This window comes from Drosophila pseudoobscura, chromosome 2, assembly GCF_009870125.1.
Source record: "Drosophila pseudoobscura strain MV-25-SWS-2005 chromosome 2, UCI_Dpse_MV25, whole genome shotgun sequence".
NCBI lineage: Eukaryota > Metazoa > Arthropoda > Insecta > Diptera > Drosophilidae > Drosophila > Drosophila pseudoobscura.
In genome coordinates, this window is record NC_046679.1 from 29,711,023 (window position 1) to 29,721,843 (window position 10,821).

The following is a 10,821-nucleotide window of genomic DNA, read 5'->3' on the forward strand; positions in this document are numbered from 1 at the left end:
AAGCCTGGGCTTGTATTATCGTCTAATTGCATCGCCAGGCAGCAGACTCCGAGCCGACTCCGAACCGACGACGCTCTTGGCATTTAGCGCGTCAACAAACGAGCCGCCGCCACCGCTGCGACCCCCAGACCCCCAGACCGACCCCATCCACACCTCGCCAGGCAGTGGGGGAGGGGGGGAAAAAAATAGTGGTCCGCAGGCCGTTCCATTCATCATTTTTCCGTTTAGTGACGCGCGTGCCTCGTGCGGTTCAAATCGAGTGTTTTTTTTCACAGATTTTCCCAAATTGAGACGTCATGATCTCTCGACGTCTGTTATATGGTGGGTGCATAGATACAGATACAGATACAGATACGTACAACATTTATTGTTTCATAAGGCACTTTTTTGGGAGGGGGAGGGGGCTTGCATGCAGCTCTTTAAATTTACCATTTAGCGTGTATAAAACTGCAGAATACTACAAAGATCAGTACGAATAGAAGTACAACAGAAAATACAACCGATACTTAAAGATACACTTAAAATTCTACAGCGAAACCGAGGGGCACTGCTGCATGACCCTCTGCTCTATCTCTATATATATATAATATATAATATATAATGGTTATGGGTTTTAAAGTAATTCTAATAATAAATTCGTGTTTGATTTTTGGTTTACGCCTTTGGTGCAATTTTGTTTTCTTTTTGATATTTACAATAGATCGTTGCAAGGATCGTTTCAAAATTGAAAGTCTCAATGATCGTTCAATGATCATTTGGTGTTCGCGTCACATAATGATATCGCAACATTTGCTCAGCATCTGATTCCGCGTCCTCCTCATCGCTGGTGGAGGGCGGTGTGTCCAGATTGGCTATGTCCACATCCAGATAGTCCTCCTTGGCCTGCAACAGCTTGTCCATGTACTCGACAATCTCCGTGAAGGGCGGCCGATCGTCGGCATTGAAGTGCCAGCACTGTCGCATCAGAATGTAAATGTTCATCGAGCATTTGGCGGGCTTCTCCATGCGCTGGCCGGACATCAGATAGCTGTAGAGCTCTTCGGCGGACATTATGGTGGGATAGGGCTGTGCCCCAAAGGTCATGATCTCCCACAACAGTATGCCGTACGACCAGACATCGCTCTTCGAATCGTAGAACTTCTCCTGCAGCGATTCGGGTGCCATCCACTTGATCGGCAGCCGTCCGTTGGTGTTCTTCCGATAGTATTCCGTGCTCTGGATATCCCTGGCCAGACCAAAGTCCGCAATCTTCAGGACATAATCATCGCTGACGAGTACGTTGCGTGCGGCCAGATCGCGATGGATGCAGCGACGCGAGGCCAGGTAGTCCATGCCACGGGCGATTTGATGGGCAAACTTGATCAGATCCTTTTCGGTGATGACATGCGCCGGCGGCGACGGCGGCGGCTGTGAGCTGTCCACCTGCTCTCGGCCAAAGGGGCGATTCTTGTAGAGGAAGTCCTTGAGATTGCCATGCGGCGCATATTCCACGATGACATAGAGGGGTCCGCTCTGGCTGCAGCATCCGAGGAGATTGATGATGTTGATGTGACGGCCTATGATCTTCATAACCTCCATTTCCCTCACCAGACTGGCAATATCATCGTCGGTGTGTCCCTCCTTGACCATTTTGACGGCCACAATGGCACTGTTGACCTCGGCCATGACCACGCGCCCAAAGGCGCCCTCACCGAGAGTGGCGCCCAGCACCAGTTGTCCTCGGGGCAGCTCCCAGTTGGAGTCCAGCGGGAATTCGTATTCGTTGAAGGGCGCCGGTTCGTTGCCGCTTTGGAGGACTGTGGTACGCTGCTTCTGGATCTTTACCACGGGCATGATCATGGTGTCCATGGAGCCGCTGGAGTCGCCGCCGCCCTCGGGCTTGAAGATGATCACCTTCTTGGTCCACTGATGCACCGTCTCGATGCGCTGCTTGAGCAGCTTCTCGTGCTTCATCTTGCGCACGGCATAGTAGCCGAACAGGATGCACATGAGGATCAGGACACCGATCACGATAATGACAATGGCCGTCATGCCGGTGCTCCGGCCCATGCCACTGGCCATGCCGGCCTCCAGCAGATGCAGACTCCTTACCACACGCAGGTAGGCGGTGCTGTTCGACTGGCCCAGACTGTTGCTCTCGATGCACGTGTACCAGCCCTCCTGCTCCATGGTGACGTTCACGAAGTCCAACCGGTCCAGATCGTGGGCATAGATGGTGCGGTTATTCGAACAGTTGGTCACCCCCTGGCAGGGCACAAAGATCCATGCCTTTTTGCTGGTCAAATCCGACAGATACTTGCAGTTCATGTGCCCGCTGCCGTTGATCAGGAGCGTCAGATTGGCCGGACCCGTGATCAGTATGGGCTTGTGATTCACACGATCGCTGACTATCAGTTTGGTGGCATGACTGATGCAGCCCAGATCGTTGCACACCTGGCAGGTGTAGATCCCCGAATCATTCGGCACCACGTCCTCCATGGTGAGGGACCAGCGTGCCTTCTTGAGATTGCCATAGCTCCTGGACCACTCGCTCGTATCGTTGCGGAACCAGGTGAGCTTCAGTTCGGGGCTGCCCAGGGCCGGACAATTGAGTGTGAAGACCGCACCCGATGGTTTGGTCTGCAGTGACACCATCTTGTTGAGGTTCTTCCAGTAGGGTCGTCTCTGGGCCGGCTTGGGGCTCTCTGCCACCGTGGACTTGTCATCCTCTTCGCCATTGGTTTCCTCGGTTGGTGCTTCCGGTGGGTTGTTGGACGGTGGACTCCTCTGCCGGTTGCCACCTGCCACACTATCGTAGTCCTTGAGCAGCTCTTGGGAGCTGGCAGGCGATCGTCGAGCAAAGATTTGTGGCGGTGTCGTTAGAACTAGGAAAAGCAGCACGGCCCAGACAAGTCTTTCCCTCATCATGATGTGCGAGCGACTGTTTCTGCTTCTGCTTCTGCTGTTGATGTTTCCACTCCAGCCACTGTCTATATCCATTTTTAGCATATTTATTTTTGTAACTTTTGTAGCGGCCTGCACCCTCCTAAGTGCCACTCGCTCTGGAGCGGCAGCACCAGCCAAGGGGTAGGCGACAGCAGACAACTGCAACTCCGATGCCGACGCCGACGCCGACTCCAACTCCGACTCCGATTCTGTTTGTCGCATGTGTTTTTTATTCACCGGAAATCCACTTTAGCTTGGGGTTCTCCCTCATCTGATCTGATCTCCAGTCTCCACTCTCCGGGGCTCTCCTGCGCTCTCTCTCCGGAAGAAGATCAGTGATCTTCTAGTATTCTAATTTATTATGGATATAACAACAGTTGCCTTTTCTTCTGGTGGGCCCCACAACATGTGTTTTTGGCGCCTTCTTTGAAGTGATCCTCGCTCTCTCTCTGTGATGATCACCTTTTGTCGGTGCGTAACGGAAATACTACTCTTCGAAATCTATACGATATATCGTATTTATATGCCCTTTAATTATTGTTTTGCCTTGGAGTGTGATTTACTCAGCGAGTTGATGGATTTATGGCAGCCATCTTGTCACCAAAAGAGAGCTCCCCCTCAAAATCGTGGGCGTGCAAGCACACACAGATACAAGATACAGATACACCAGTTCATAGATCATTCGGCAGCTGCCGTGGGAGATGCTCCGCTGTTTGATGTGACTGCTGCAACACCTGGAAGAATGCATTCGATTAGATTTATGTTCATTTCCGGCTAGGGCTACATGCAGCCCTGCACTTGCGGTCAAAATACTAGGGGTTATAGTTTTATAGATATTTTATGGACTTTATGGACTTTTAAGATTGTTAAAGGATTGTAAAAAAAAAACCTTCAAAGAGAATTTATCCGAAGATCTTTCAGTTTAAAGATTGTTCTTAAAGATTTTTCATCATAGTTTCATGATTATTGACAGATATTTAAGTTTTAAGATCGTTTAAAATCATTTTGTGATTATTCTAGAATTATTTAATATCGTTCTTTGATGGATGGATCTTAAAGATCGCTGAAGAATCATTGAAATAATGAAATAAACAGATATTAAAGTTTGAAGACCATTTTCAGATAATTCGAAAACCACTTTAGATCGTTTTCTGATAGATAAAGACTATTTAGAGATCGTTGAAGAATCGAAGAACCATTGAAATTATGAAATAGACAAATATTACTATTTTAAGATCGTTTAAGACCATTCTAGAACCGTTTAGGACCGTTCTTTCATGGCTGAAGATTACTTAAAGATTGTTGAAGGATCGAAGAATCATTGAAATGATGAAATAGACAAATATTACAGTTTAAAGATCGTCTAAGATCATTCTAGAACCATTTAAGATCGATTCCTGATGACTGAATATTACTGAAAGATCGTTGAAGAATCGAAGAACCACTGAAATGATGAAGTAGACAGATATTTAAGTTTTAAGATCATTTTCAGATAGTTCTAGAACCATTTAAGGTCGTTCGCTGATGGATGAAGATCGTTGAAGTATAAAAGAATCATTCTCAGATCACTGATCGTTTAATAGAACATACTAGGATCGTTAAGGCTCGTTTAACCTATAAGATTGCTAGAAGATCGTTCCAAGCACAAGCAAAGATCACTGAAAGACCATTTGAAGACCTTTCTACAACTTTTCACCCAATTAGCAACCAAAAACATATGCCAAAAATCGAAGCGGAAGGAAAGCCTAATGTATCTCGGATGGGGAAATGTATCTGAAAGGGAAATGTACGAAGCTGGCACATCCGTTTGCTGTTCGTTGCTTCGTTTGAATGAATTTCCTTTCAAATTTGTTTACAAGCCAAAGTTCTTGTATTCTTCTTTTTAATTTTTTCAAGAATTTGCAGAGTATAAATCTCTGCGTTTTTTTTGGACTTGACTTGATTAAAGGCCATTTCCATTTGGTGAACTTAATTAAAATGTCGCGCACATTTCCGGTACCTTGTCCTCTCTCTCCCCGCTCTCTTTGGCTCTCTGATTGGGGCTCAGCGCGTGCCATGCTCGTAAATGGCAAACGAGATTGTCCAGCCCCGCGGAATGAGCTCACAAGTTGAGATTTTTCATTTTTCATTCGACTTCGAAAGTCGTTGAATATTTTATCGATTTTTGAAAATAGCTTTTTATGACAGTGCCAGCAAATACTCTTATTTTTTTAATGAAGGCCATTAAATAATGACTGGGCTTTTATACACCTTTTGGGGGGCAGCCAGGGAAATGGTTTTCTGGTTAGTTTTTCAGTTTTTTGTATGATCTGCCGGGGGAAGACTTTAGGGAATATTAGAGGAATTAGGGGGGCTCCAGGTAAAGCCACTATTGGTACCGAGATTTCTCTTGAATTTGAGTTAAGGTTTAGGTTGGGTTTAAGGCCTCTTTTAACACAACCAATGAGTATTTTTGGTACAGTCACTTCTTAGCAGCTAATACTTTAAAGATTCAGTATCTTTAAACCATTTTCCTTAATATTTTAGAACTTTTCAGTTCAAATACCATTAAAAGTAAAGGTTAACCAAAAAAGTAGAGATTTAACGGCCACAAATTGTGTGCAGGGGTTCAGAAATGGTATATTTTCAAGATATATTACAAGGAAAACTTTTTTTAAACAAATTTCGAGGTATTCTGCAATTTGTGTTCAAGAAATATGTCTTATTTATGATTAATTGATGGTTTCTTTGTCATCAAATTCGGAGTAAAAATATGGATATTTTTTATTAATATTTACACAATATTGTACCATATTGGATAGATCCATATTGCATGAGAGGTCATCTCATTAATGAGAAAAAAATTTATATAACAAACCCTAAAGTCAAAACTTGCGGTATATGCCCTTTGATTCACTATTTCACTATTTCGAGGATGCACTGTCTCCATATTTGTAGTCTTATCGATAGGAAAAGCCTTAATTTTCAGCACAAAAACGGCACTGCCTCCATATTTATAGGTTCATCGATAGCAAAAGCCCACAAAAACGTTGTTTATTTCACTCTTTGGAAGCTGCAAGGTGTACCTACAAGCACCAGTCAAAACATGGTGCACCTACAGCTGCATGTACATGGTGCAAGTACATATGTATATGTATATTTTTATTTGAATGGCACAGAACAGAAGCTACTGTGTACTAATTTTCCTTCCTTCTAGTCTATTTTTTGCACATTCTCCCCTCGAAAGCCGTCACTCACGTTGTTCTCTCACTGTATTCTCCGTTTCTCTAGGGGGAGATGTTGTTTTTATATTTTTCGCGTTACGGAGGCGAAAAGAAGACTGTTCCAAATAGCGCTGCGTAGTCCGTTGGACTGAAAACGACTATGTGTGCCCGACATTTGTGCCCAATGCCAATTTCAGTTCCGATTCTCAAATGATCATACGGTTTTTCTCTCTCTCTCTCTCTTGTCTCCTACGCTCTCTCTCTCAGAACAACTCAATTTAGTGAGCCCTCTCCTCTCTCTCTCTCTCTCTCTGTCCCTCTCCTCGAGCGCATGTCCATGTGCGTGGTGTGTGTGTGGGCTGCCACTTTTGCCGTTATACTTCCAATGCCTGCACTTTGTTGTACCCAGTACCCAGTAATCGAAGGGTATGAAGCATTAGGGATAAGGTATAAAGAAAGATCATGTATGGGACATGTTAAGGATCACGACAAAAAGAAAATTCTGTAGAATGGTCCTTATTCATATTTCTTTGGAAACTATATATTCACTTTTAACGAAATCTGTATATAATTCTTAACAGTAACATTCTTACACTAGGATCGGAAAATATCATACATCTATATCTATATCTACATATATCTATCTATATCTCCCATAGAAAAAATATATTTATATAATAATCCATGGAAAAATCCATTAAAAATATGTCTTTGGAAGAAAATAATTTTTTCATTACGGAAAAACCAACGAAGCTCTAGAATCTATAGTTTTAAGGGGGCTTTAATGGTAATAAAATCAGAATAAGTAGAAAATTCTATATAGAAATGTCCATATTAATATTTCTTTGGAAATTATTTTAAAATAAAATAAAATGTAAGAAATCTGTACTATATTTTTTTTAATAGTTCCTTCCTGTTTCCGTATTCCTCGAAAAACCCTAGGATCGGAGCATATCATACATCTATATTTATCTATTGGTCTATATATTTTTACAGTTCTCAGCCTAAAATAATCAAAAGAGCGTCACTATATCATGTACCTGCCATATGAACAACCCATCAAAAATATGTCTTTGGCATATGTCTTTCTTTTAAAAAGAAAAACTAACAAAACTCTGGAATCTGTAGTTTTAAGGGGGCACGACCCCTGAATACTCGCTTCGATGTGATTTTTTTAATATAACAATACCATCCAAATCGTATAAAGATATTATATAGGTTTTCTATGAAAAAATTGCTGAAAAAAGTCCATTCCACTGCCACTTTTCCTCAGGAAAACCCATCCTAATTAATCCTAAAAATAAAACATATCGTATAAAGATATTATATAATTTGATGTTTGATATATGAACAAACTGTCGAAAAAAGTCTATTCCCTTGCCACCTTTTCCTCAGGAAAGCCCTGCCCAAATAGAATTATTCGTTTTTCCAGGGTAGCCAAAGCTTCGGTCCCTTGGCGGCCACCTTTCCCTTGGATAACATGTTTTACTTTGTTGGTCGTTGCCTTTTGCTTCCCGCATGTATTTTTTTTTTCTGTGCCTCTTTTCGCTTTCAACGGTCGCCTTGCCTTAATTTTTCACATATGTATGCCCCGATCTGTGTCTACCCTCGCTGTCTGTCTGCCTCTCTCTCGGACGCTGAATTAAAACAGACACAGTTGCTGGTCTCTCAGTGGTGTGTGCTCCTCATCTGCTGCCAACCCACATCTGGCGGCGCAACGAAAAAATTAAAGAAATTAAAAACAACAAAAACGCACACACTGTGTTCTTACGATTCTGTCCCTGGTTTTATGTGGCCTGCTGTCCGCGCCCTCGGGCCACGCCTCCAGTGAGTCGCGATCGCTAAGGAGAGGGCTGCACTATTGTTGACTCCCAGACGCAGGCGCAGACGCAGGCCCATCCAACATGTGGGCACATCATCATCATCAGCCAAACAACGACCATTCTACCTAAGTTCGTGCCACACATGTGTTGCACAGACATCGCATCCTCCTCGAATGGCAGGAAGGGCGCGACAGCCGAAAATTGATTCTTAATGGAAGCGAAAAACCGACGAAAAACTGACGAAGGGGTTCGATTTTCCAGAAAGCTGACCTTCACCTCCATTGAAGTCCAGCGTCCAGCAAAAACTTTCCTTAGTATATTTCCTGTCCGGCGGCTGGGTTAAAATTCCCCAAAAAAATATTTGCAATCATTTTCGGTGCAAAATAAATAAACAACCCACAATCCATCAGCGATTCGCTTGGGAGGGAGGGAGCTGCACACACACACACGCTTTCCATAGGTTGCACCCTCTGCCATGCCACTGCCACTTGCCGCTGTTTGACGCACTTGGTTAACCCTCGATCGTGGTGTGGAGACCGGCACGGCACGAGTCTGTAATTTCGAATGTTTCGAGTACGTGACAGCGCGAAGGTTGAAGACATCACATCACATCACGAGAAGGTGCGAGACAGACAGCCAGGAGGCAGGCGGGAGGCGGGAGGCGGTAGGGCAAGGCAGCAGATCAAAGTTTATGTGCCGAAAGGTACTGGATCGATAGGGGACTCCTAGAGAGAAATCCTAAAGAAAACTCTACGGAATACTCAAATTTCATAGAGGGAGCACCCAGAGAGAAATCCTAAAGAAAAATCTATGGTATACTCAAATTTCTCATTACAACCTTGAGTATACAGTCTTTAAAGTAAATTTATTGCTAAATAAATATAATCAAAGGCGGAAACAATGAAATTGTACAATTATTACCCCTTCGGATCGCTTGAATCGTACGAAAAATCCTATGTAGATCACGTTCAATCAAAAAAAAGCCAATCTTTCGTTTAAAAATTCAAAGAAATATAGCAAAGTACATTCGAAGCATTATCGATGGGCTCTAATCAAAAAAGTGTATTCTTAGCATTTCCTTTATATAGTATTTGGCCTATAATTTCCCCTTACAATTAGCTAAACAAACTCAAATCCAAATGATCATTCAGAAGTACTTTTACAAACCAAAATGGAACAGATCTCTCAGAGCAGAGATGAGAACTGAGTGACTGCCAGTGGAAACAAAACAGAAGCCCGAGAGTTCCAGAACGTGGGGCAACGTGAAGCTCCATAGATATAAGAAAAATATATATACAAAAAATAGTTTGTACATTTTAAAAATGTTTTGTCTATTATGATAAATATGGTTTATAATGTGTTCTAGGAAATGTTGATAAACAGAGATGGTTTCATGGGAAAAGCACAGCCACAAATTCTGATGCTACTGAGGTCTCTCCTCTATTCTGTTGTAAAAACAAATAAATAACTTAATAAATTACTGGGCACTGGATGCTTTCAATTTGGGCATAGAACCATAACAGAACGCAGTAGAAATTTGTGTATGCGAGCGATAAACAACACCAATCATGGGGGGAGGCCTTTTTATTGGCCTTTGGGTGAAAAGTCAAATTGCTGTACCGTTCGTTTCGTTTCGTTTCGGTCAATCAAAAAGTAGACCAAACAAATAATTTGCGCAATTACGCAAAAGGCAAAAAAAAACAACAGGCTCTACATATAGGGGGACGTACGGGTTGTATATATTTTTAAAAACTTACCTCACATGTGCTGCTCTCGTTGTTATTCCAAAAAAGAAAAGCTGTCTTGCCAAATAGTGTCTATTTTTGTTTCACATTTCCACTTAAAACTTCTGCACCTCTTTTTGTAAACAAAAACTGTATGGAATTTCCAATAAATATTAGACACAATTATTGAGCGTTCGATGGTTAGTTTTCATTCGCGTTTTCTGTTCGCTCCGATCTGTAAAAGCACGCAGTCCGATCGCAACTGAAAAAGCTGGCTGGCCGCCTGGCTGCGAAAATAAATCTCTTCAATTAAATGAGGGAACACAAATGAAACGGAATTCATTCCACATCAACATGGGCTGTACACACAGACCTCTCTTCAATGTATTTTTGCGGCTGCCGCATAAACAAAATACAAAAACTGAACAAAAACACATTGTATAACCCCCCACAAAAGAGAGAGAGAGAGAGAGAGAGAGAGAGAGAGAGAGAGAGAGAGAGAATGGGATCCGAGGGACCAGGGTCGGCCCGGCCTGGTCTTCCCTTGGAAAGTGAAATGTGTAATTGAGTGGCCGTTTGCTCTGCTCTGCTCTGCTCTCTTTTCGTTCTATATTCTTTCAATTGAGTCGAAGTGAAAATGGCTCATCCAGCTGTTCGACTGTGCCCCAGTTTGTTGCATAGTTTTGTGCGGCATACGCTTAAAATCATGCATATGATATGGTGATTATGAGCCGAAGGAGAGCTGAACAGGGCCAGAGGCCAGCTAGCGGCGTTAGAGGTATTTTCAGGTAGCTTTTAATGGAAATATATCATAACTAGACTTGAGAAATACATATTTACTACCCAGTTCCGATTCCTTAAACGAAAATATTGCAAAGACACCTCTTTAAAGACATTTTACAGCCAAGTACTACCCCCTTACTGTAGGCAGCTTTGATCACTTCATCACAAACACACAAAAAAAATACATTTAGAGGCTTAATTTTTATACAATCATAAAATTTTCTTAATTTTTTAACCATTTTAGTGGCTATTTCTTTAAATATATCACCTCTCAAGATAATAGTCTCTACGTTTGTACTTTAATTTCTCCGAATGATAAAATATCACTGCTTTTATTATACCCGATACTCAAATTGAGTATTG

General features: G+C 42.5%; 1 protein-coding gene across 2 annotated transcripts; it reads right to left on the reverse strand.

Annotated features, from left to right (window-relative positions):
• Positions 1–346: 346 nt before the first annotated feature.
• htl (heartless) lies at positions 347–9,964 on the reverse strand. Of its 2 annotated transcripts, none has more exons than XM_015182845.2 (2): positions 9,709–9,964; positions 347–3,659 (listed from the first exon to the last, which is right to left on the reverse strand). In XM_015182845.2, exon 2 carries the CDS (start codon positions 3,145–3,147, stop codon positions 745–747), a length of 2,403 nt encoding a protein of 800 aa, XP_015038331.2. In that variant the 5' UTR covers positions 3,148–3,659; positions 9,709–9,964; the 3' UTR covers positions 347–744. The 2 variants fall into 2 exon arrangements, with proteins under 2 accessions (XP_015038331.2, XP_002138056.3); XM_002138020.4 differs by lacking the exon at positions 9,709–9,964 and adding an exon at positions 6,163–6,331.
• Between the last annotated feature and the right edge of the window lie 857 nt (positions 9,965–10,821).